Raw genomic sequence first — 25,776 nt, 5'->3', positions numbered from 1 at the left:
TGAGTAACCATTATATGTGGCAAGAGTGCTATGGGTGCCCTTGGTTCAAATGGATGGACTCACTCAGGAGACATGTGGACGGTCGCCATCATGAAGTGCTGGGCATCGGCGCTCAGCTGGGTGAAGGCCGGACAGCTCCAGTTGATCTTTCCTTGTTGTACATTCATCAGCGTCTCTCTGTCATTCTGACCTGCAAATGGCGAAGCGCTGACCAGACTGCAAAACAGAGAAAACGCAAAAAAGTGAGCGACCAGCGAAAGGGGCAAAGAGGCGCTGATCAGAGTGGGCAAAACAGAGAAAAGGCAATAAAGTGAGCGACCAGCGAAAGGGGCAAAGAGGCGCTGATCAGAGTGGGCAAAACAGAAAAGGCAAGAAAGTGAGCGACCAGCAAAAGGGGCAAAGAGGCGCTGATCAAAGTGGGAAAAACAGAGAAAAGGCAAGAAAGCGAGCGACCAGCGAAAGGGGGCAAAGAGGCGCTGATCAGAGTGGGCAAAGCAGAAAAGGCAAGAAAGTGAGTGAACAACGAAAGAAGGCAAAGATGCGCTGATCAGACTGGGCAAAACAGAGAACAGGCAAGAAAGTCAGCGACCAGGGAAGGCAAGAAAGTGAGAGACCAGTGAAAGGGACAAAGAGGTGCTGACCAGAGTGTGCAAAACAAAAAAAAAGGCAAAAAAGTAAGCGACCAGTGAAAGAGGCAAAGAGGCACTGATCAGAGTGGGCAAAACAGAGAAAAGGCAAGAAAGTGAGCAACAAGGGAAAGAAGCCAAAGAGGCGCTGATCAGAGTGTGCAAAACAGAGAAAAGGCAAGAAAGTGAGCAACCAGGGAAAGGGGCAAAGAGGTGCTGATCAGAGTGGGCAAAACAGAGAAAAGGCAAGAAAATGAGCGACCAGTGAAAGGGGGCAAACAGGCGCTGACCAGACTGTGCAAAACAGAGAAAAGGCAAGAAAGTGAACGAATAGCGAAAGGGGCAAAAAGGCGCTGATCAGAGTGGGCAAAACAGAAAAGGCAAGAAAGTGAGTGAACAAGGAAAGTAGGCAAGGAGGCGCTGATCAGAGTGGGCAAAACAGAGAAAAGGCAAGAAAGTGAGCGACCAGCGAAAGGTGGCAAAGAGGTGCTGATCAGAGTGGGCAAAACGGAAAAGGCAAGAAAGTGAGCAAACAACGAAAGGGGCAAAGAGGTGCTGATCAGAGTTGCACAAAACAGAGAAAAGGCAAGAAAGTGAGTAACCAATGAAAGCGGCAAAGAGGCGCTGATCAGAGTATGCAAAACAGAAAAGGCAAGAAAGTGAGCGGCCAGCGAAAGGGGCAAAGAGGCGCTGATCAGAGTTGGCAAAACAGAGAAAAGGCAAGAAAGTGAGCGACCAGCGAAAGGTGGCAAAAGGGCGCTGATCAGAGTATGCAAAACAGAAAGGCAAGAAAGTGAGTGACCAGCGAAAGGAGGCAAAGAGGCGCTGATCAAAGTATGCAAAACAGAGAAAAGGCAAAAACGTTAGCGACCAGCAAAAGGAGCAAAGAGGCGCTGATCAAAGTGGGCAAAACAGAGAAAAGGCAAGAAAGTGAATGAATAGCGAAAGGGGCAAAGAGGCGATGATCAGAGTATAGAAAACAGAGAAAAGGCAAGAAAGTGAGCGACCAGCGAAAGGGGGCAAAGAGGCGCTGATCAAGGTGGGCAAAACAGAAAAGGCAAGAAAGTGAGCGAACAATGAAAGGGGGCAAGGAGGCGCTGATCAGATTGGGCAAAACAGAGAAAAGGCAAGAATGTGAGCGAACAACGAAAGGGGCAAAGAGGCACTGATCAGAGTGGGCAAAACAGAGAGAAGGCAAGAAAGTGAGCGACCAATGAAAGGGGCAAAGAGGCGCTGATCAGAGTGGCCAAAACAGAGAAAAGGAAAGAAAGTGAGCGACCAGTGAAAGGGGGCAAAGAGGCGCTGATCAGAGTGGGCAAAACAGAGAAAAGGCAAGAAAGTGAATGAATAGCGAAAGGGGCAAAGAGGCACTGATCGGAGTGGGCAAAACAGAGAGAAGGCAAGAAAGTAAGCGACCAATGAAAGGGGCAAAGAGGCGCTGATCAGAGTGGCCAAAACAGAGAAAAGGAAAGAAAGTGAGCGACCAGCGAAAGGGGGCAAAGAGGCGCTAATCAGAGTGGCCAAAACAGAGAAAAGGAAAGAAAGTGAGCGACCAGCGAAAGGGGGCAAAGAGGCGCTAATCAGAGTGGGCAAAACAGAGAAAAGGCAAGAAAGTGAGCAACCAGCGAAAAGGGGGCAAAGAGGCGCTAATCAGAGTGGGCAAAACAGAGAAAAGGCAAGAAAGTGAGCAACCAGCGAAAAGGGGGCAAAGAGGCGCTGATCAGAGTGGGCAAAACAGAGAAAAGGCAAGAAAGTGAATGAATAGCGAAAGGGGCAAAGAGGCGCTGATCAGAGTATAGAAAATAGAGAAAAGGCAAGAAAGTGAGCGACCAGCGATAGGGGGCAAAGAGGCGCTGATCAGAGTGGGCAAAACAGAAAAGGCAAGAAAGAGAGCGAACAATTAAAGGGGGCAAGGAGGCGCTGATCAGAGTGGGCAAAACAGAGAAAAGGCAAGAATGTGAGCGAACAACGAAAGGGGCAAAGAGGCACTGATCAGAGTGGGCAAAACAGAGAAAAGGCAAAAAAGTGAGCGACCAGCGAAAGGAGCAAAGAGGCGCTGACCAGACTGCAAAACAGAGAAAAGGCAAGAAAGTGAGCGACCAGCAAAAGGGGATAAAGAGGCGCTGACCAGAGAGTGCAAAACAGAGAAAAGGCAAGAAAGTGAGCGAATAGCAAAGGGGGCAAAGAGGCGCTGACCAGAGTGGGAAAACAGAGAAAAGGGAAGTGAGCGACCAGCGAAAGGGGGCAAAGAGGCGCGGACCAGAGAGTGCAAAACAGAGAAAAGGCAAGAAAGTGAGCGACCAGCAAAAGGGGATAAAGAGGCGCTGATCAGAGAGTGCAAAACAGAGAAAAGGCAAGAAAGTGAGCGACAAGTGAAAGGGGTAAAAAGGCGCTGACCACACTGTGCAAAACAAAGAAAAGGCAAGAACGTGAGCGACCAACGAAAGAGGGCAAAGAGGCGCTGATCAGAGAGTGCAAAACAGAGAAAAGGCAAAAAAGTTAGCGACCAGCAAAAGGGGCAGAGAGGCGCTGATCAGAGTGGGCAAAACAGAGAAAAGGCAAGAAAGTGAGTGACCAGCAAAAGGGGGCAAAGAGGCACTGATCAGAGACAGCAAAACAGAGAAGAGGCAAGAAAGTGAGCGACCAGCGAAAGGGGAAAAGGCGCTGATCACAGAGGGCAAAACAGAAAAAAAGCAAGAAAGTGAGCGACCAGTGAAAGGGGCAAAAAGGTGCTGATCAGAGAGGGCAAAACAGAGAAAAGGCAAGAAAGTGAGCGACCAGTGAAAGGGGCAAAAACGCGCTGATCAGAGTAGGGCAAAACAGAGAAAAGGCAAGAAAGTGAGCGACCAGCGAAAGGGGCAAAGAGGCACTGATCAGAGAGAGCAAAACAGAGAAAAGGCAAGAAAGTGAGCAGCGAAAGGGGCAAAGAGGTGCTGATTAGAGAGTGCAAAACAGAGAAAAGGCAAGAAAGTGAGCGACAAGTGAAAGGGGCAAAAAGGCGCTGACCACACTGTGCAAAACAAAGAAAAGGCAAGAAAGTGAGCGACCAACGAAAGGGGACAAAGAGGCACTGATCAGAGAGTGCAAAACAGGAAAAAAGCAAGAAAGTGAGCGACCAGTGAAAGGGGCAAAAAGGCGCTGATCAGAGTGCGCAAAACAGAAAAGGCAAGAAAGTGAGCGACCAGCGAAAGGGGCAAAGAGGCGCTGATCAGACTGGGCAATACAGAGAAAAGGCAAGAAAGTGAGTGACCAGCGAAAGGGGCAAAGAGGCGCTGATCAGACTGTGCAAAAAAGAGAAAAGGTAAGAAAGTGAGCGACCAGCGAAAGGGGCAAAGAGGCGCTTATCAGAGTGGGCAAAACAGAGAAAAGGCAAGAAAGTGAGCAACCAGCAAAAGGGGCAAAGAGGCGCTGATCAGAGTGGGCAAAACAGAGAAAAGGCAAGAAAGTGAGCGACCAGCGAAAGGGGCAAAGAGGCACTGACCAGAGTGGCCAAAACAAAGAAAAAAGGTAAGAAAGTGAGCGACCAGCGAAAGTGACAAAGGGGCGCTGACCAGAGTGTGCAAAACAGAGAAAAGGCAAAAAAGTGAGGGACCAGCGAAAGGGGCAAGGAGGCGCGGACCAGAGTGGGCAAAACAGAGAAAAGGCAAGAAAGTGAGCAACTAGGGAAAGGGGCAAAGAGGTGCTGATCAGAGTGGGCTAAACAGAGAAAAGGCAAGAAAGTGAGCGACCAGCGAAAAAGGGCAAAGAGGCGCTGATCGGAGTATGCAAAACAGAAAAGGCAAGAAAGTGAGCAACCAGCGAAAGGGGGCAAAGAGGCGCTGATCAGAGTGGGCAAAACAGAGAAAAGGCAATAAAGTGAGCGACCAGCGAAAGGGGCAAAGAGGCGCTGATCAGAGTGGGCAAAACAGAAAAGGCAAGAAAGTGAGCGACCAGCAAAAGGGGCAAAGAGGCGCTGATCAAAGTGGGAAAAACAGAAAAGGCAAGAAAGTGAGCGACCAGCGAAAGGGGGCAAAGAGGCGCTGATCAGAGTGGGCAAAGCAGAAAAGGCAAGAAAGTGAGTGAACAACGAAAGAAGGCAAAGATGCGCTGATCAGACTGGGCAAAACAGAGAACAGGCAAGAAAGTCAGCGACCAGGGAAGGCAAGAAAGTGAGAGACCAGTGAAAGGGACAAAGAGGTGCTGACCAGAGTGTGCAAAACAAAAAAAAAGGCAAAAAAGTAAGCGACCAGTGAAAGAGGCAAAGAGGCACTGATCAGAGTGGGCAAAACAGAGAAAAGGCAAGAAAGTGAGCAACAAGAGAAAGAAGCCAAAGAGGCGCTGATCAGAGTGTGCAAAACAGAGAAAAGGCAAGAAAGTGAGCAACCAGGGAAAGGGGCAAAGAGGTGCTGATCAGAGTGGGCAAAACAGAGAAAAGGCAAGAAAATGAGCGACCAGTGAAAGGGGGCAAACAGGCGCTGACCAGACTGTGCAAAACAGAGAAAAGGCAAGAAAGTGAACGAATAGCGAAAGGGGCAAAAAGGCGCTGATCAGAGTGGGCAAAACAGAAAAAGGCAAGAAAGTGAGTGAACAAGGAAAGGAGGCAAGGAGGCGCTGATCAGAGTGGGCAAAACAGAGAAAAGGCAAGAAAGTGAGCGACCAGCGAAAGGTGGCAAAAAGGTGCTGATCAGAGTGGGCAAAACGGAAAAGGCAAGAAAGTGAGCAAACAACGAAAGGGGCAAAGAGGTGCTGATCAGAGTTGCACAAAACAGAGAAAAGGCAAGAAAGTGAGTAACCAATGAAAGCGGCAAAGAGGCGCTGATCAGAGTATGCAAAACAGAAAAGGCAAGAAAGTGAGCGGCCAGCGAAAGGGGCAATGAGGCGCTGATCAGAGTTGGCAAAACAGAGAAAAGGCAAGAAAGTGAGCGACCAGCGAAAGGTGGCAAAAGGGCGCTGATCAGAGTATGCAAAACAGAAAGGCAAGAAAGTGAGTGACCAGTGAAAGGAGGCAAAGAGGCGCTGATCAAAGTATGCAAAACAGAGAAAAGGCAAAAACGTTAGCGACCAGCGAAAGGAGCAAAGAGGCGCTGATCAAAGTGGGCAAAACAGAGAAAAGGCAAGAAAGTGAATGAATAGCGAAAGGGGCAAAGAGGCGCTGATCAGAGTATAGAAAACAGAGAAAAGGCAAGAAAGTGAGCGACCAGCGAAAGGGGGCAAAGAGGCGCTGATCAAGGTGGGCAAAACAGAAAAGGCAAGAAAGTGAGCGAACAATGAAAGGGGGCAAGGAGGCGCTGATCAGATTGGGCAAAACAGAGAAAAGGCAAGAATGTGAGCGAACAACGAAAGGGGCAAAGAGGCACTGATCAGAGTGGGCAAAACAGAGAGAAGGCAAGAAAGTGAGCGACCAATGAAAGGGGCAAAGAGGCGCTGATCAGAGTGGCCAAAACAGAGAAAAGGAAAGAAAGTGAGCGACCAGTGAAAGGGGGCAAAGAGGCGCTGATCAGAGTGGGCAAAACAGAGAAAAGGCAAGAAAGTGAATGAATAGCGAAAGGGGCAAAGAGGCACTGATCGGAGTGGGCAAAACAGAGAGAAGGCAAGAAAGTAAGCGACCAATGAAAGGGGCAAAGAGGCGCTGATCAGAGTGGCCAAAACAGAGAAAAGGAAAGAAAGTGAGCGACCAGCGAAAGGGGGCAAAGAGGCGCTAATCAGAGTGGCCAAAACAGAGAAAAGGAAAGAAAGTGAGCGACCAGCGAAAGGGGGCAAAGAGGCGCTAATCAGAGTGGGCAAAACAGAGAAAAGGCAAGAAAGTGAGCAACCAGCGAAAACGGGGCAAAGAGGCGCTAATCAGAGTGGGCAAAACAGAGAAAAGGCAAGAAAGTGAGCAACCAGCGAAAAGGGGGCAAAGAGGCGCTGATCAGAGTGGGCAAAACAGAGAAAAGGCAAGAAAGTGAATGAATAGCGAAAGGGGCAAAGAGGCGCTGATCAGAGTATAGAAAATAGAGAAAAGGCAAGAAAGTGAGCGACCAGCGATAGGGGGCAAAGAGGCGCTGATCAGAGTGGGCAAAACAGAAAAGGCAAGAAAGAGAGCGAACAATTAAAGGGGGCAAGGAGGCGCTGATCAGAGTGGGCAAAACAGAGAAAAGGCAAGAATGTGAGCGAACAACGAAAGGGGCAAAGAGGCACTGATCAGAGTGGGCAAAACAGAGAAAAGGCAAAAAAGTGAGCGACCAGCGAAAGGAGCAAAGAGGCGCTGACCAGACTGCAAAACAGAGAAAAGGCAAGAAAGTGAGCGACCAGCAAAAGGGGATAAAGAGGCGCTGACCAGAGAGTGCAAAACAGAGAAAAGGCAAGAAAGTGAGCGAATAGCAAAGGGGGCAAAGAGGCGCTGACCAGAGTGGGAAAACAGAGAAAAGGGAAGTGAGCGACCAGCGAAAGGGGGCAAAGAGGCGCGGACCAGAGAGTGCAAAACAGAGAAAAGGCAAGAAAGTGAGCGACCAGCAAAAGGCGATAAAGAGGCGCTGATCAGAGAGTGCAAAACAGAGAAAAGGCAAGAAAGTGAGCGACAAGTGAAAGGGGTAAAAAGGCGCTGACCACACTGTGCAAAACAAAGAAAAGGCAAGAACGTGAGCGACCAACGAAAGAGGGCAAAGAGGCGCTGATCAGAGAGTGCAAAACAGAGAAAAGGCAAAAAAGTTAGCGACCAGCGAAAGGGGCAGAGAGGCGCTGATCAGAGTGGGCAAAACAGAGAAAAGGCAAGAAAGTGAGTGACCAGCAAAAGGGGGCAAAGAGGCACTGATCAGAGACAGCAAAACAGAGAAGAGGCAAGAAAGTGAGCGACCAGCGAAAGGGGAAAAGGCGCTGATCACAGAGGGCAAAACAGAAAAAAAGCAAGAAAGTGAGCGACCAGTGAAAGGGGCAAAAAGGTGCTGATCAGAGAGGGCAAAACAGAGAAAAGGCAAGAAAGTGAGCGACCAGTGAAAGGGGCAAAAACGCGCTGATCAGAGTAGGGCAAAACAGAGAAAAGGCAAGAAAGTGAGCGACCAGCGAAAGGGGCAAAGAGGCACTGATCAGAGAGAGCAAAACAGAGAAAAGGCAAGAAAGTGAGCAACCAGCGAAAGGGGCAAAGAGGTGCTGATTAGAGAGTGCAAAACAGAGAAAAGGCAAGAAAGTGAGCGACAAGTGAAAGGGGCAAAAAGGCGCTGACCACACTGTGCAAAACAAAGAAAAGGCAAGAAAGTGAGCGACCAACGAAAGGGGACAAAGAGGCACTGATCAGAGAGTGCAAAACAGGAAAAAAGCAAGAAAGTGAGCGACCAGTGAAAGGGGCAAAAAGGCGCTGATCAGAGTGCGCAAAACAGAAAAGGCAAGAAAGTGAGCGACCAGCGAAAGGGGCAAAGAGGCGCTGATCAGACTGGGCAATACAGAGAAAAGGCAAGAAAGTGAGTGACCAGCGAAAGGGGCAAAGAGGCGCTGATCAGACTGTGCAAAAAAGAGAAAAGGTAAGAAAGTGAGCGACCAGCGAAAGGGGCAAAGAGGCGCTTATCAGAGTGGGCAAAACAGAGAAAAGGCAAGAAAGTGAGCAACCAGCAAAAGGGGCAAAGAGGCGCTGATCAGAGTGGGCAAAACAGAGAAAAGGCAAGAAAGTGAGCGACCAGCGAAAGGGGCAAAGAGGCACTGACCAGAGTGGCCAAAACAAAGAAAAAAGGTAAGAAAGTGAGCGACCAGCGAAAGTGACAAAGGGGCGCTGACCAGAGTGTGCAAAACAGAGAAAAGGCAAAAAAGTGAGGGACCAGCGAAAGGGGCAAGGAGGCGCGGACCAGAGTGGGCAAAACAGAGAAAAGGCAAGAAAGTGAGCAACTAGGGAAAGGGGCAAAGAGGTGCTGATCAGAGTGGGCTAAACAGAGAAAAGGCAAGAAAGTGAGCGACCAGCGAAAAAGGGCAAAGAGGCGCTGATCGGAGTATGCAAAACAGAAAAGGCAAGAAAGTGAGCAACCAGCGAAAGGGGGCAAAGAGGCGCTGATCAGAGTGGGCAAAACAGAGAAAAGACAATAAAGTGAGCGACCAGCGAAAGGGGCAAAGAGGCGCTGATCAGAGTGGGCAAAACAGAAAAGGCAAGAAAGTGAGCGACCAGCAAAAGGGGCAAAGAGGCGCTGATCAAAGTGGGAAAAACAGAAAAGGCAAGAAAGCGAGCGACCAGCGAAAGGGGGCAAAGAGGCGCTGATCAGAGTGGGCAAAGCAGAAAAGGCAAGAAAGTGAGTGAACAACGAAAGAAGGCAAAGATGCGCTGATCAGACTGGGCAAAACAGAGAACAGGCAAGAAAGTCAGCGACCAGGGAAGGCAAGAAAGTGAGAGACCAGTGAAAGGGACAAAGAGGTGCTGACCAGAGTGTGCAAAACAAAAAAAAAGGCAAAAAAGTAAGCGACCAGTGAAAGAGGCAAAGAGGCACTGATCAGAGTGGGCAAAACAGAGAAAAGGCAAGAAAGTGAGCAACAAGAGAAAGAAGCCAAAGAGGCGCTGATCAGAGTGTGCAAAACAGAGAAAAGGCAAGAAAGTGAGCAACCAGGGAAAGGGGCAAAGAGGTGCTGATCAGAGTGGGCAAAACAGAGAAAAGGCAAGAAAATGAGCGACCAGTGAAAGGGGGCAAACAGGCGCTGACCAGACTGTGCAAAACAGAGAAAAGGCAAGAAAGTGAACGAATAGCGAAAGGGGCAAAAAGGCGCTGATCAGAGTGGGCAAAACAGAAAAAGGCAAGAAAGTGAGTGAACAAGGAAAGGAGGCAAGGATTCGCTGATCAGAGTGGGCAAAACAGAGAAAAGGCAAGAAAGTGAGCGACCAGCGAAAGGTGGCAAAGAGGTGCTGATCAGAGTGGGCAAAACGGAAAAGGCAAGAAAGTGAGCAAACAACGAAAGGGGCAAAGAGGTGCTGATCAGAGTTGCACAAAACAGAGAAAAGGCAAGAAAGTGAGTAACCAATGAAAGCGGCAAAGAGGCGCTGATCAGAGTATGCAAAACAGAAAAGGCAAGAAAGTGAGCGGCCAGCGAAAGGGGCAATGAGGCGCTGATCAGAGTTGGCAAAACAGAGAAAAGGCAAGAAAGTGAGCGACCAGCGAAAGGTGGCAAAAGGGCGCTGATCAGAGTATGCAAAACAGAAAGGCAAGAAAGTGAGTGACCAGTGAAAGGAGGCAAAGAGGCGCTGATCAAAGTATGCAAAACAGAGAAAAGGCAAAAACGTTAGCGACCAGCGAAAGGAGCAAAGAGGCGCTGATCAAAGTGGGCAAAACAGAGAAAAGGCAAGAAAGTGAATGAATAGCGAAAGGGGCAAAGAGGCGCTGATCAGAGTATAGAAAACAGAGAAAAGGCAAGAAAGTGAGCGACCAGCGAAAGGGGGCAAAGAGGCGCTGATCAAGGTGGGCAAAACAGAAAAGGCAAGAAAGTGAGCGAACAATGAAAGGGGGCAAGGAGGCGCTGATCAGATTGGGCAAAACAGAGAAAAGGCAAGAATGTGAGCGAACAACGAAAGGGGCAAAGAGGCACTGATCAGAGTGGGCAAAACAGAGAGAAGGCAAGAAAGTGAGCGACCAATGAAAGGGGCAAAGAGGCGCTGATCAGAGTGGCCAAAACAGAGAGAAGGAAAGAAAGTGAGCGACCAGTGAAAGGGGGCAAAGAGGCGCTGATCAGAGTGGGCAAAACAGAGAAAAGGCAAGAAAGTGAATGAATAGCGAAAGGGGCAAAGAGGCGCTGATCAGAGTATAGAAAACAGAGAAAAGGCAAGAAAGTGAGCGACCAGCGAAAGGCGGCAAAGAGGCGCTGATCAGAGTGGGCAAAACAGAAAAGGCAAGAAAGTGAGCAACCAGCGAAAAGGGGGCAAAGAGGCGCTGATCAGAATGGGCAAAACAGAGAAAAGGCAAGAAAGTGAGCGACCAGCGAAAGGGGGCAAAGAGGCGCTGATCAGAGTGGGCAAAACAGAAAAGGCAAGAAAGTGAGCGAACAATGAAAGGGGGCAAGGAGGCGCTGATCAGAGTGGGCAAAACAGAGAAAAGGCAAGAATGTGAGCGAACAACGAAAGGGGCAAAGAGGCACTGATCGGAGTGGGCAAAACAGAGAGAAGGCAAGAAAGTAAGCGACCAATGAAAGGGGCAAAGAGGCGCTGATCAGAGTGGCCAAAACAGAGAAAAGGAAAGAAAGTGAGCGACCAGCGAAAGGGGGCAAAAAGGCGCTAATCAGAGTGGCCAAAACAGAGAAAAGGAAAGAAAGTGAGCGACCAGCGAAAGGGGGCAAAGAGGCGCTAATCAGAGTGGGCAAAACAGAGAAAAGGCAAGAAAGTGAGCAACCAGCGAAAAGGGGGCAAAGAGGCGCTAATCAGAGTGGGCAAAACAGAGAAAAGGCAAGAAAGTGAGCAACCAGCGAAAAGGGGGCAAAGAGGCGCTGATCAGAGTGGGCAAAACAGAGAAAAGGCAAGAAAGTGAATGAATAGCGAAAGGGGCAAAGAGGCGCTGATCAGAGTATAGAAAATAGAGAAAAGGCAAGAAAGTGAGCGACCAGCGATAGGGGGCAAAGAGGCGCTGATCAGAGTGGGCAAAACAGAAAAGGCAAGAAAGAGAGCGAACAATTAAAGGGGGCAAGGAGGCGCTGATCAGAGTGGGCAAAACAGAGAAAAGGCAAGAATGTGAGCGAACAACGAAAGGGGCAAAGAGGCACTGATCAGAGTGGGCAAAACAGAGAGAAGGCAAGAAAGTGAGTGACCAATGAAAGGGGCAAAGAGACGCTGATCAGAGTGGGCAAAACAGAGAAAAGGCAAGAAAGTGAGCAACCAGCGAAAAGGGGGCAAAGAGGCGCTGATCAGAGTGGGCAAAACAGAGAAAAGGCAAGAAAGTGAGCAACCAGTGAAAGGGGCAAAGAGGCGCTGATCAGACTGCGCAAAATAAAGAAGAGACGCGATATAGTATACCTGAGGTAAATTCAGTGCTAACCATAGACTTAGATGTTCAGGGGCCTGCATCATCCACACATCAGTAGGTGACAACCTTTTAGAGGATCCTTACTCCAGCTCTGGATGTGACTAGAGTACAACATATGTTCAGCCTTTTGTGCATCTTTGAGGAACTCTCTTGTCTGTTTTACACGTGTGGGGAAAGGGAACTGACAACCACTTTACACAAGTAATTTTCTAATGACAGCAATTGTCAGTTTTAGCCTATTAACTACCCAATATTCTCATTACAATGTACTCACCACAAGTAGCAGATCACTCCGACTGGCCTGAAAATGTAATGACACCAGTTCAGTCCAGTTTCACATATCACAGACATCATCTATCACATATCATATCGCTGATATCACAGACGTCATCTATCACATATCACTGATATCACACGTCATCTATCACATATCGCTGATATCACAGACGTCATCTATCACATATCACTGATATCACAGACGTCATCTATTACATATCGCTGATATCACAGACGTCATCTGTCACATATCACTGATATCACAGACGTCATCTATCACATATCATTGATACCACAGACGTCATCTATCACATATCACTGATATCACAGACGTCATCTATCACATATCGCTGATATCACACACGTCATCTATCACATATCGCTGATATCACAGACGTCATCTGTCACATATCACTGATATCACAGACGTCATCTATCACATATCATTGATACCACAGACGTCATCTATCACATATCACTGATATCACAGACGTCATCTATCACATATCGCTGATATCACACACGTCATCTATCACATATCACTGATACCACAGACATCATCTATCACATATCACTGATATCACAGACGTCATCTATCACATATCAGTGATATCACAGACGTCATCTATCACATATCACTGATATCACAGACGTCATCTATCACATATCACTGATATCACAGACGTCATCTATCACATATCGCTGATATCACAGACGTCATCTATCACATATCGCTGATATCACAGACGTCATCTATCACATATCACTGATATCACAGACGTCATCTATCGCATATCACTGATATCACAGACGTCATCTATCGCATATCGCTGATATCACAGACGTCATCTATCACATATCACTGATATCACAGACGTCATCTATCACATATCACTGATATCACAGACGTCATCTATCACATATCACTGATATCACAGACGTCATCTATCACATATCACTGATATCACAGACGTCATCTATCACATATCACTGATATCACAGACGTCATCTATCACATATCACTGATATCACAGACGTCATCTATCACATATCGCTGATATCACAGACGTCATTTATCACATATCACTGATATCACAGACGTCATCTATCACATATCACTGATATCACAGACATCATCTATCACATATCGCTGATATCACAGACGTCATCTATCACATATCGCTGATATCACAGACGTCATCTATCACATATCACTGATATCACAGACGTCATCTATCACATATCGCTGATATCACAGACATCATCTATCACATATCACTGATATCACAGACGTCATCTATCACATATCGCTGGTATCACAGACATCATCTATCACATATCACTGATATCACAGACGTCATCTATCACATATCGCTATCACAGACGTCATCTATCACATATCACTGATATCACAGACGTCATCTATCACATATCGCTGATATCACAGACATCATCTATCACATATCGCTGATATCACAGACGTCATTTATCACATATCACTGATATCACAGACGTCATCTATCACATATCACTGACATCACACGTCATCTATCACATATCACTGATATCACAGACGTCATCTATCACATATCACTGATATCACAGACATCATCTATCACATATCACTGATATCACAGACGTCATCTATCACATATCAGTGATATCACAGACGTCATCTATCACATATCACTGATATCACAGACGTCATCTATCACATATCACTGATATCACAGACGTCATCTATCACATATCGCTGATATCACAGACGTCATCTATCACATATCACTGATATCACAGACGTCATCTATCGCATATCACTGATATCACAGACGTCATCTATCACATATCGCTGATATCACAGACGTCATTTATCACATATCGCTGATATCACAGACGTCATCTATCACATGTCACTGATATCACAGACGTCATCTATCGCATATCACTGATATCACAGACGTCATCTATCACATATCGCTGATATCACAGACGTCATTTATCACATATCGCTGATATCACAGACGTCATCTATCACATATCGCTGATATCACAGACGTCATCTGTCACATATCACTGATATCACAGACGTCATCTATCACGTCACTGATATCACAGACGTCATCTATCGCATATCGCTGATATCACAGACGTCATCTATCACATATCACTGATATCACAGACGTCATCTTTCACATATCGCTGATATCACAGACGTCATCTATCACATGTCACTGATATCACAGACGTCATCTTTCACATATCGCTGATATCACAGACGTCATCTATCACATGTCACTGATATCACAGACGTCATCTATCACATATCATTGATACCACAGACGTCATCTATCACATATCGCTGATATCACAGACGTCATCTATCACATATCACACAAGTTATTGATTATAGTCACCAGATATCGGAGGCTTTACACACTGGAGCCTGAGAAGCAATTTCTGGCGCCACAAACTCTGGAGATCCGTATCTGCTGTACTGAAATTCACATGGATTTATCTTCTGAGCGAATCCAAAGTCGCAGAGTTTGATATCGTGCTGATCTGAGTGAACCAACAGTATGTTTGATGGCTGCAGAGAGGAGACAGTGATGAGTGTCAGCTGCTTTGTATATTGTCCAGATCACAGTCCAGTCGGTGGGTGGGGGTGTTGGTGGTGCGCAGATCCACCACGCTGTTACCCTTTTTTGTCATAAACAGCCCTCTGCTGCCCCCTATTTTTAGGACAATTATGCAATTGACTGACGATTAACAAAGTGGTGGCGGCTGTTTTCACTACTAGGCAGGTTCTTGGGAAATGCACAGTGAGCGTATGGTATATACACCTCCGATACCTATGCATGGAATATATACTAACTCCACAATAACCCAAGAAAGATCACCAGCTGCCACCACCAGTCGTTGTACAGGGCAATTGGACACCCGTTACAGGCACCGTATGGTTTCAGGGGTGCGGGTTATAGAACAAGAGATATTACATTTTATATTTTATCCAGGACGATCGGGAGAGTTCATAAAAATATACAAAAGATTTTACAAAGGGGACAAAACAATACAGCATAAACAGTTACAGAAAATAAAGAGGATTAACAAAAGAAATGTCACGATTCATGTTTGGACCTGTGGCAGATCTGGTTTCCTTCAGATTAAAACCTTTTTTCCTTTCAGGTCATCAGGAGTTAATGCAGTTTTTCCCGGTGGTCGCTGGTGTAATTGCATTGCAGCTTGTTCTGCTGTTGTGGGTGGTGACCACTCCCACCTTCCTTTAAAAGGTCACCTGGTGCATCAGCTGAGTGTTGGTTATACAGGTCCTTTGGATACCAACCTTGCTGGAATAGGAGCTTGCTGAGTGCTGTTGTTCTACAGCTGAATACTTATTCCTGGTGCCTTACTCTGCTGTGCGGTGCATTGCAGCAGAGAAAGCTAAGTGTGGTGTTATTGTGTCTTTGTTACTTTGTAGTTTGTGCATTCACCTTTTGGTATCGTGTTCCCCTCACTCTCATATTGTTTATTCCTGTTTATTTGCTTTGTGGTGCTGTTTTCTCTGTTCACCTCCTGGGGTGGGGGTTGGGGGTTTAGTTCAGGGTTTAACATGAGACAGGGACAGGTCGGTGACTTAGGCCTCCCTACCTTCAAGGGTACCCCCAAGTTAAGGAAAGACAGGGCTTCCCCTATCCTGGGGGGCAGTTCAGGGGCCCAGATTCCTCATCTCCTGTCTTCAAATTTCTGCCTCGTGACAAGAAACTTATGAAGCACTGGTGACAGAAATGGCTCAGAGCTTAGCGAAGGGAAGCACTACGATTGAGAAGCCGTCACTGAAACGTGGGTGAAGCCTACACCGGATGCATCTTCTGGCGCTGGACCCAGATCACAATTGGCATTGGCTTTTTATTAGCATCTGCCCTTGATGAGCTCATGTGGGGTGGATTTGTAGGATGTTCTCATTCCTTCAGGATTTTATACAATCCCTAACTCACAAGATATCTTCGTCTGTAAAGGTCGCAGATGTTAGATGCTGATTTTCTCATATTTTCTATTGTGATTTTATCTTTAGAGACCAAAGATGACCCGATCCGCACCATCTATCAGCCCTTAGTTCAATTGGAGGGATTTCAGCGGCTCTACTGGGATGTGGGTTAATGCATCACATCTGTCCCTTCGATATGATGCTGACAATCTGTATCTCATTGAATGGATACAAACCTAAATATTCCTATCTGGACCCGGGAGTCGGACTGGTTACCATCTGTGCTCTGCACCTGGAAGAGCACACATCTCCTTTTGAGGTCTGGTTTCCCCAAAAGACCTTCCCTGTTAAATCACCTGTACACTGCAGGGAGTCCTCTGCTTCAAAGGGAGCTTGCATGGTTAGCTCTTCCTATCTTCATTCGCTTTGCTTTTTCTCCCCGAGCTATAACTGGCTTCCTCTTCCCCATATCTCCAACGTGTCAGACTGATGCATCTCAATTCCTTTGCTTCTCATTTGTCCCAGCATTTATTTGGATCGCAGCATGATGTCTAGCATTTGAGGACCTTGGGGTCTACTTCACTTTGTCAGGCAGCTCCTATTTAAGTGATTTCTTGATTGAGAATAGGTGTGGCAGTAATCAGGCCTGTAATCAGAACTCAGCTTCACAAAGATGTGATAAACCACAGTTAATTCCTGTTTGTTTTGGGGGGGAGGAACAATCATTTTTCACACAGGACCCTGTAGGTTTGGATTTCTTTTTCCCTTAATAATAAAGACCTTCATTTATAAACTGCATTTTGTGATTACTTGTGTTATCTTTGACTAGTATTTACATTTGTTTGGTGATCGGAAATATTTACGTGTGACACAAATGCAAAGGAACATGAATTCAGAAATGGGGCAAACACTTTTTCACGCAACTACATGTCCAAAGTGTCAGCTCTTTGTCCCTGATGTTCTGTGTGAGGGGGCAAAGAAGGCGAATTTCTCCTCTCTAGATAAGTCTTATGGATTTTAATGTTCCTCTATGACAGATATCCTCAGTTGCCATTATAACCCCTCAGCCCAGGTGGTGTAATACTCTGCCGCACCCACCTTGATGTCCAAGTGCAGAATGTTCTTGTCATGGAGATAAGCGATGGCCTCGAGCAGCTGCCGGATGTAAATCTTCACCTGTAGAAACATCCATCAGATACTCCATGATTGTAAGTCACATATTATTGGGTACTGTACCGATTCCACCCCTCAGGGTGTCTGGGATGCTCTTCCTGAAACAGTAAACCGTGGCACTACTGCACTTGGTGCTCAAGCAGGGCCCAAACCCTAATAAGTGGAAAGAACTTGGCACTCAAAACTGGATGACGAGTAGATACATTTTACTGCTGTCCACAAATAGTATAAAACTGACGTTTCGGTCATTTAGGACCTTCCTCAGTGTCCCGACTGCTCATAGTAATAAAGGAGAGGTGATGGGACTCGGTGTCCTCTATGAATACATTCCGTGGGGGTGTGATGACGGAGTAACCTTAGATCCCACGCGGCATCCACCGCTGATTTAAAAGTAAAATAATAATTATAACATGTTAATATTGAGGGAATTAGATTTATGATTCCTCTCGCTTTGATCATATTTTACTATTGAAAGCTCAGAGCAATCTGCAAATTCTCCTACAAGTTTATACATCCCATGCAGAGCTCGGCTATTTCCCACTACAACATGGCCGATACATACAACTGTACAACAGACAGGCTCAGATGCTGAGGGCAGCGCCAGGATCCAATATGGCGCCACGCAACTCGACAAAGAGAAGAGTGCAAGTATAAAGTATTCAGTGCAGGGAGAAGCTAAGAGCACAGACATCACAGCTCAGCCTGGAGCATGTGCAGAGCTTGCACACCAGACCACAGTGCCTTAAAAAAGTCTTCACATCCCGTGAACTTTTCCTCATTTTTTACACTCACAAACATAAATGTATTTTATTGGGATTTTCCCGTGACACCAACACAAAGTAACAAGTATTTGTGACATGTAAAGGAAATTATATGTTTTCTAATTATTTTAAAATTCTAAATCTGAACATTGTGAGGTGCATTTGTATTCATCCCCTTGTAGTCTGATGCCCCTATCAAAATCCTGAGTGACCAATTGCCCCTAGAAGTCACATAATTAACACATTGCATCCACCAGGGTGTTATTTCTTCTCAGTATAACTACAGTTGTTCTTTGAAGGTCTCTGAGGTTTGTGTGAGAACATTAGGGATAAAGCATCATCAATGAAACCACGGAGCCCACCAGACAGGTGAGGGATAAAGTTGTGGAGACGAGTGAAGAAGGGTTAGGTTATAAAATCTGTGACAAGACGTGAAAATTGCTGATCACTGACGTCTCCATCCAATGTTACTAATTGAGAGCGAGTGTGCAAAGAAGAAGGGGCAAAATGTCACTTCCTAGATGTGCAAAGCTGGAGACACAGATCCCAAAAACTGCAGAGAAAGGTGGAGAGACAAACTCCAAAAGACTGCAGAGAAAGGTGGTCCTATGAAATATTGACTCAGGGGACTGAATATGAATGCACCTCACAATGTTCAGATTTATAGTTGTAAAATAATTAGTAAACCTTTTAATATTTCTGTGGAGAAGGGGTCAGCGGCTTCCATGATCTGACAGCTATCCTGTAGACTGTTCCTGGCTGTGGTTTTGTAAAGAGTCTCTGGTTCTTTGGATGTCTTGGATAAATGTATTTACAGAGGCATATCCCATTTTTATAGTTCACAACTGTTCTTCAAGCCATTATTCACAGGTCAAAAAGAAAAAAAGAAGGGGTGGTGAGATTAACTTGCAATGCTTGATTATTTAGTTTATCAATCAATGTTTTCAAATAAACAAACTGCATGGTCTGTTATAATGAGTAATCAACATATCAGCAAACATCATTGTTCGTGACCCTGTATCCCTGTTTTGCAAAGATAACAGTACAATAAACTGTAGGAGCTGATATAAGAGGCAACAAATAACCATTCATCAACTTACAAATATCAATTTAACCTACAAAAAAATCAACATTTCAAACTCTTGACCAACCAAAGAAGGAAGAACATAGATTCCAAAGTCAACATATAGATAACAGTCCATGCCTCCTGGCTAACTGAAATTAGATGTCTGGACAATTAAGATAAAATGCTGTGTCGTCACAATTTCCTTTACACGTCACAAATACTTGTCACTTTGTGTTGTATCATAGAAAATCCCAATAAAATAAATTGCCGTTTGTTGGAGTGACAAGAAAAAATTTGGAAATATTTATGGGGTATGAAGACTGAGCTCAGAGCATGTACAGAGCATAGACACCGCACCATACAATCACTTACAGCATAGCTGAGCCCGGAGCATGTACAGAGCACGCACACCACACTATGTGATCACTGACAGCACAGCTGAGCCCGGAGCATGTACAGAGCACAGACACCACACTATGTGATCACTGACAGCACAGCTGAGCCCGGAGCATGTACAGAGAACGGACACCACACTATGTGATCACTGACAGCACAGCTGAGCCCAGAGCATGTACAGAGCACAGACACCACACTATGTGACCACTGACTGCACAGCTGAGCCCAGAGCATGTACAGAGCACGGACACCACACTATGTGATCACTGACAGCACAGCTGAGGCCGGAGCATGTACAGAGCACAGACACCACACTATGTGACCACTGACAGCACAGCTGAGCCCAGAGCATGTACAGAGCACGGACACCACACTATGTGATCACTGACAGCACAGCTGAGCCCAGAGCATGTACAGAGCACGGACACCACACTATATGATCACTGACAGCACAGCTGAGCCCAGAGCATGTACAGAGCACGGACACCACACTATATGATCACTGACAGCACAGCTGAGCCCGGAGCATGTACAGAGCACAGACACCACACTATGTGATCACTGACAGCACAGCTGAGCCCAGAGCATGTACAGAGCACAGACACCGCACTATGTGATCACTGACAGCACAGCTGAGCCCAGAGCATGTACAGAGCACGGACACCACACTATATGATCACTGACAGCACAGCTGAGCCCAGAACATGTACAGAGCACAGACACCACACTATGTGATCACTGACTGCACAGCTGAGCCCAGAGCATGTACAGAGCACGGACACCACACTATGTGATCACTGACAGCACAGCTGAGCCCGGAGCATGTACAAAGCACAGACACCACACTATGTGATCACTGACAGCACAGCTGAGCCCAGAACATGTACAAAGCACAGACACCACACTATGTGATCACTGACAGCACAGCTGAGCCCAGAACATGTACAAAGCACAGACACCACACTATGTGATCACTGACAGCACAGCTGAGCCCGGAGCATGTACAAAGCACAGACACCACACTATGTGATCACTGACAGCACAGCTGAGCCCAGAGCATGTACAGAGCACAGACACCACACTATGTGATCACTGACAGCACAGCTGAGCCCGGAGCATGTACAGAGCACAGACACCACACTATGTGACCACTGACAGCACAGCTGAGCCCAGAGCATGTACAGAGCACAGACACCACACTATGTGATCACTGACAGCACAGCTGAGCCCAGAGCATGTACAGAGCACAGACACCACACTATGTGATCACTGACAGCACAGCTGAGCCCAGAGCATGTACAAAGCACAGACACCACACTATGTGATCACTGACAGCACAGCTGAGCCCAGAGCATGTACAGAGCACAGACACCACACTATGTGATCACTGACAGCACAGCTGAGCCCAGAGCATGTACAGAGCACAGACACCACACTATGTGACCACTGACAGCACAGCTGAGCCCAGAGCATGTACAGAGCACAGACACCACACTATGTGACCACTGACAGCACAGCTGAGCCCAGAGCATGTACAGAGCACAGACACCACACTATGTGATCACTGACAGCACAGCTGAACCCAGAGCATGTACAGAGCACAGACACCACACTATGTGATCACTGACAGCACAGCTGAGCCCGGAGCATGTACAAAGCACAGACACCACACTATGTGATCACTGACAGCACAGCTGAGCCCAGAGCATGTACAGAGCACAGACACCACACTATGTGATCACTGACTGTACAGCTGAGCTCGGAGCATGTACAGAGCACGGACACCACACTATGTGATCACTGACAGCACAGCTGAGCCCGGAGCATGTACAGAGCACGGACACCACACTATGTGATCACTGACAACACAGCTGAGCCCAGAACATGTACAGAGCACAGACACCACACTATGTGATCACTGACAGCACAGCTGAGCCCAGAACATGTACAAAGCACAGACACCACACTATGTGATCACTGACAGCACAGCTGAGCCCGGAGCATGTACAAAGCACAGACACCACACTATGTGATCACTGACAGCACAGCTGAGCCCAGAGCATGTACAGAGCACAGACACCACACTATGTGATCACTGACTGCACAGCTGAGCTCGGAGCATGTACAGAGCACGGACACCACACTATGTGATCACTGACAGCACAGCTGAGCCCGGAGCATGTACAGAGCACGGACACCACACTATGTGATCACTGACAGCACAGCTGAGCCCAGAGCATGTACAGAGCACAGACACCACACTATGTGATCACTGACAGCACAGCTGAGCCCGGAGCATGTACAGAGCACAGACACCACACTATGATCACTGACAGAACAGCTGAGCCCGGAGCATGTACAGAGCATGCACACCACACTATGTGATCACTGACAGCACAGCTGAGCCCGGAGCATGTACAGAGCACAGACACCACACTATGATCACTGACAGAACAGCTGAGCCCGGAGCATGTACAGAGCATGCACACCACACTATGTGATCACTGACAGCACAGCTGAGCCCGGAGCATGTACACAGCACAGACACCATACTATGTGATCACTGACAGCACAGCTGAGCCCGGAGCATGTGCAGAGCACGGACACCGCACTATGTGATCACTGACTGCACAGCTGAGCCCGGAGCATGTACAGAGCACAGACACCACACTATGTGATCACTGACTGCACAGCTGAGCCCAGAGCATGTACAGAGCACAGACACCACACTATGTAATCACTGACAGCACAGCTGAGCCCGGAGCATGTACAGAGCACAGACACCACACTGTGATCACTGACAGCACAGCTGAGCCCGGAGCATGTACAGAGCACAGACACCACACTATGTGATCACTGACAGCACAGCTGAGCCCGGAGCATGTACAGAGCACAGACACCACACTATGTGATCACTGACAGCACAGCTGAGCCCGGAGCATGTACAGAGCACAGACACCACACTGTGATCACTGACAGCACAGCTGAGCCCGGAGCATGTACAGAGCACAGACACCACACTATGTGATCACTGACAGCACAGCTGAGCCCAGAGCATGTACAGAGCACAGACACCATACTATGTGATCATTGACAGCACAGCTGAGCCCGGAGCATGTACAGAGCACAGACACCACACTATGTGATCACTCTACAGCACAGCTGAGCCCGGAGCATGTACAGAGCACAGACACCACACTATGTGATCACTGACAGCACAGCTGAGCACGGAGCATGTACAGAGCATAGACACCACACTATGTGATCACTGACAGCACAGCTGAGCCCGGAGCATGTACAGAGCACAGACACCACACTATGTGATCACTGACAGCACAGCTGAGCCCGGAGCATGTACAGAGCACAGACACCACACTGTGATCACTGACAGCACAGCTGAGCCCGGAGCATGTACAGAGCACAGACACCACACTATGTGATCACTGACAGCACAGCTGAGCCCGGAGCATGTACAGAGCACAGACACCACACTATGTGATCACTGACAGCACAGCTGAGCCCGGAGCATGTACAGAGCACAGACACCACACTGTGATCACTGACAGCACAGCTGAGCCCGGAGCATGTACAGAGCACAGACACCACACTATGTGATCACTGACAGCACAGCTGAGCCCAGAGCATGTACAGAGCACAGACACCATACTATGTGATCATTGACAGCACAGCTGAGCCCGGAGCATGTACAGAGCACAGACACCACACTATGTGATCACTCTACAGCACAGCTGAGCCCGGAGCATGTACAGAGCACAGACACCACACTATGTGATCACTGACAGCACAGCTGAGCACGGAGCATGTACAGAGCATAGACACCACACTATGTGATCACTGACAGCACAGCTGAGCCCGGAGCATGTACAGAGCACAGACACCACACTATGTGATCACTGACAGCACAGCTGAGCCCGGAGCATGTACAGAGCACAGACACCACACTATGTGATCACTGACAGCACAGCTGAGCCCGGAGCATGTACAGAGCACGGACACTGCACCATGTGATCACTGACAGCACAGCTGAGCCCAGAGCATGTACAGACACCACACTATGTGATAGATGAGGGGGCGGGGCTGGAGTATAAGGGGTGTGGTCTCATCATTATATCAGTGATGTCATCACCAGGGGCGGGGCTGATAACCTCTCACATGTATACAGGCAGGTTGTCAGCAGTGATAGATGAGGGGCGGGGCTGGAGTATAAGGGGCGTGGTCTCATCATTATATCAGTGATGTCATTACCGGGGGCGGGGCTGATAACCTCTCACATGTATACAGGCAGGTTGTCAGCGGTGATAGATGAGGGGCGGTGCTGGAGTATAAGGGGTGTGGTCTAATGTCTGATGTCAGTATATAGATTACTACAAATTGTGAAATACAGTGGTGTATTCTTTTGCACTTATGTTTCCGATCACCAAACAAATGTAAACATTAGTCAAAGATAACACAAGTAATCACAAAATGCAGTTTATAAATGAGGTCTTTATTATTCAGGGAAAAAGAAATCCAAACCTCCAGGGCCCTGTGTGAGAAAGTGATTGCCCCTAAACCTGGAAACTGGTTGGACCGCTATTAGCAGCAACAACTGCAATAAAGTGTTTGTGATAACTGGCAATGAGTCTTTTAGAATGCTCTGGAGGAATTTTGGCTGCTCATCACTGCAGAATTGTTGTAATTCAGCCCCATTGGAGATTTGTGAGCATGAACCGCTTTTTTAATGTTACAGTAAAATAATCTCCCGATATCTTCCTTCATGTAATCCCCGGTCCTCCCAAGACCTCCTTCTCTCCTCCACACTTATTCGCTCCTCACCCAATCGCCAACAAGACTTCTCCCAAATATCCCCCATCCTCTGGAATTCTGTGCCCCAACACGTCCGGTTATCCACCAAATTTGGATCCTTCAGACGGAACCTGAAAACCCATCTCTTCAAAGAAGCTTACAGCCTGTAATGACCACACGGCCACCTCAACACCATCGGAGCTACTGCAACCCCCGACCTACTGTCTCCTCCTCCATAATCCTGTAGAATGTAAGCCCCCAAGGGCAGGGTCCTCGCCCCTCTGTATCAGTCTGTCATTGTTAGTTTGCTTACGGTAACTGATATCTGTAATTTGTACCCATACCCAGATAGATTAGCAAAATTAGGATTATTTAGTCTAGAAAAAAGCTGACTGAGGGGCGATCTAATAACCATGTATAAGTATATAAGGGGACAATACAAATATTTCGCTGAGGATCTGTTTATACCAAGGAAGGTGACGGGCACAAGGGGGCATTCTTTGCGTCTGGAGGAGAGAAGGTTTTTCCACCAACATAGAAGAGGATTCTTTACTGTTAGGGCAGTGAGAATCTGGAATTGCTTGCCTGAGGAGGTGGTGATGGCGAACTCAGTCGAGGGGTTCAAGAGAGGCCTGGATGTCTTCCTGGAGCAGAACAATATTGTATCATACAATTATTAGGTTCTGTAGAAGGACGTAGATCTGGGGATTTATTATCATGGAATATAGGCTGAACTGGATGGACAAATGTCTTTTTTTGGCTTTACTAACTATGTTACTATGTTACTATGTATGTAACTCCTTCTCATGTACGGCACCATGGAATCAATGGTGCTATAGAAATAATTAACAATAATAAATAATAACCTCAATCGGATTAAGGTCAGGACTTTGACTAGGCCACTCTAAAGTCTTAATTTTGCTTTTCTTAAGCCATTCAGAGGTGGACTTGCTGGTGTGTTTTGGATCATTGTCCTGCTGCATAACCCAAGCTTGAAGTCACGAACAGATGGCCGTACATTCTCTTCCAGGATTTTTTGGTAGACAGCAGAATTCATTGTTCTATTTGCCACAGCAAGTCTTCCAGGTCCGGAAGCAGCAAAACAGCCCAAGACCATCACACTACCACCACCATATTTTACTGTTGGTATGATGTTCTTTTTCTGAAATGCTGTGTTACTTCTATGGCAGATGTAATGGGACAAAGAGTACAGACCAAAAGTTTGGACACACCTTATTTAAAGATTTTTCTGTATTTTCATGACTGTGAAAATTGTAAATTCACACTGAAGGCATCAAAACTATGAATTAACTCATGTGGAATTATATACTTAACAAAAAAGTGTGAAACAACCAAAATTATGTTTTATATTCTAGGTTCTTCAAAGTAGCCACCTTTTGCTTTGATGACTGCTTTGCACACTCTTGGCATTCTCTTGATGAGCTTCAAGAGGTAGTCACTGGGAATGGTCTTCCAACAATCTTGAAGGAGTTCCCAGAGATGCTTAGCACTTGTTGGCCCTTTTGCCTTCACTCTGCGGTCCAGTTCACCCCAAACCATCTCGATTGGGTTCAGGTCTGGTGACTGTGGAGGCCAGGTCATCTGGCGTAGTCCCCATCACTCTCCTTCTTGGTCAAATAGCCCTTACACAGCCTGGAGGTGTGTTTGGGGTCACTGTCCTGTTGAAAAATAAATGATGGTCCAACTAAACGCAAACCGGATGGAATAGCATGCCGCTGCAAGATGCTGTGGTAGC

The 25,776-nt window shown here is 47.0% G+C and overlaps 1 protein-coding gene across 1 annotated transcript in view; it reads right to left on the bottom strand.

Annotated features, from left to right (window-relative positions):
• OBSCN (obscurin, cytoskeletal calmodulin and titin-interacting RhoGEF) overlaps nucleotides 1–25,776 on the bottom strand; it is a 655,700-nt gene that overhangs the window by 55,742 nt on the left and 574,182 nt on the right. The window contains exons 97-100 of the mRNA XM_069730488.1: nucleotides 16,917–16,994; nucleotides 14,251–14,423; nucleotides 11,835–11,861; nucleotides 64–216 (exon numbers count right to left, since the gene is read on the bottom strand). Coding sequence (XP_069586589.1) covers nucleotides 64–216; nucleotides 11,835–11,861; nucleotides 14,251–14,423; nucleotides 16,917–16,994 — 431 coding nt within the window. The remainder of the gene's footprint in view (nucleotides 1–63; nucleotides 217–11,834; nucleotides 11,862–14,250; nucleotides 14,424–16,916; nucleotides 16,995–25,776) is intronic.

The sequence above is a fragment of the Ranitomeya imitator genome, chromosome 6 (assembly GCF_032444005.1).
Source record: "Ranitomeya imitator isolate aRanImi1 chromosome 6, aRanImi1.pri, whole genome shotgun sequence".
In the NCBI taxonomy this organism is placed as follows: domain Eukaryota; kingdom Metazoa; phylum Chordata; class Amphibia; order Anura; family Dendrobatidae; genus Ranitomeya; species Ranitomeya imitator.
Note: the sequence above shows the minus strand (reverse complement) of the source record. Positions and strands in the feature narration are given on the sequence as shown.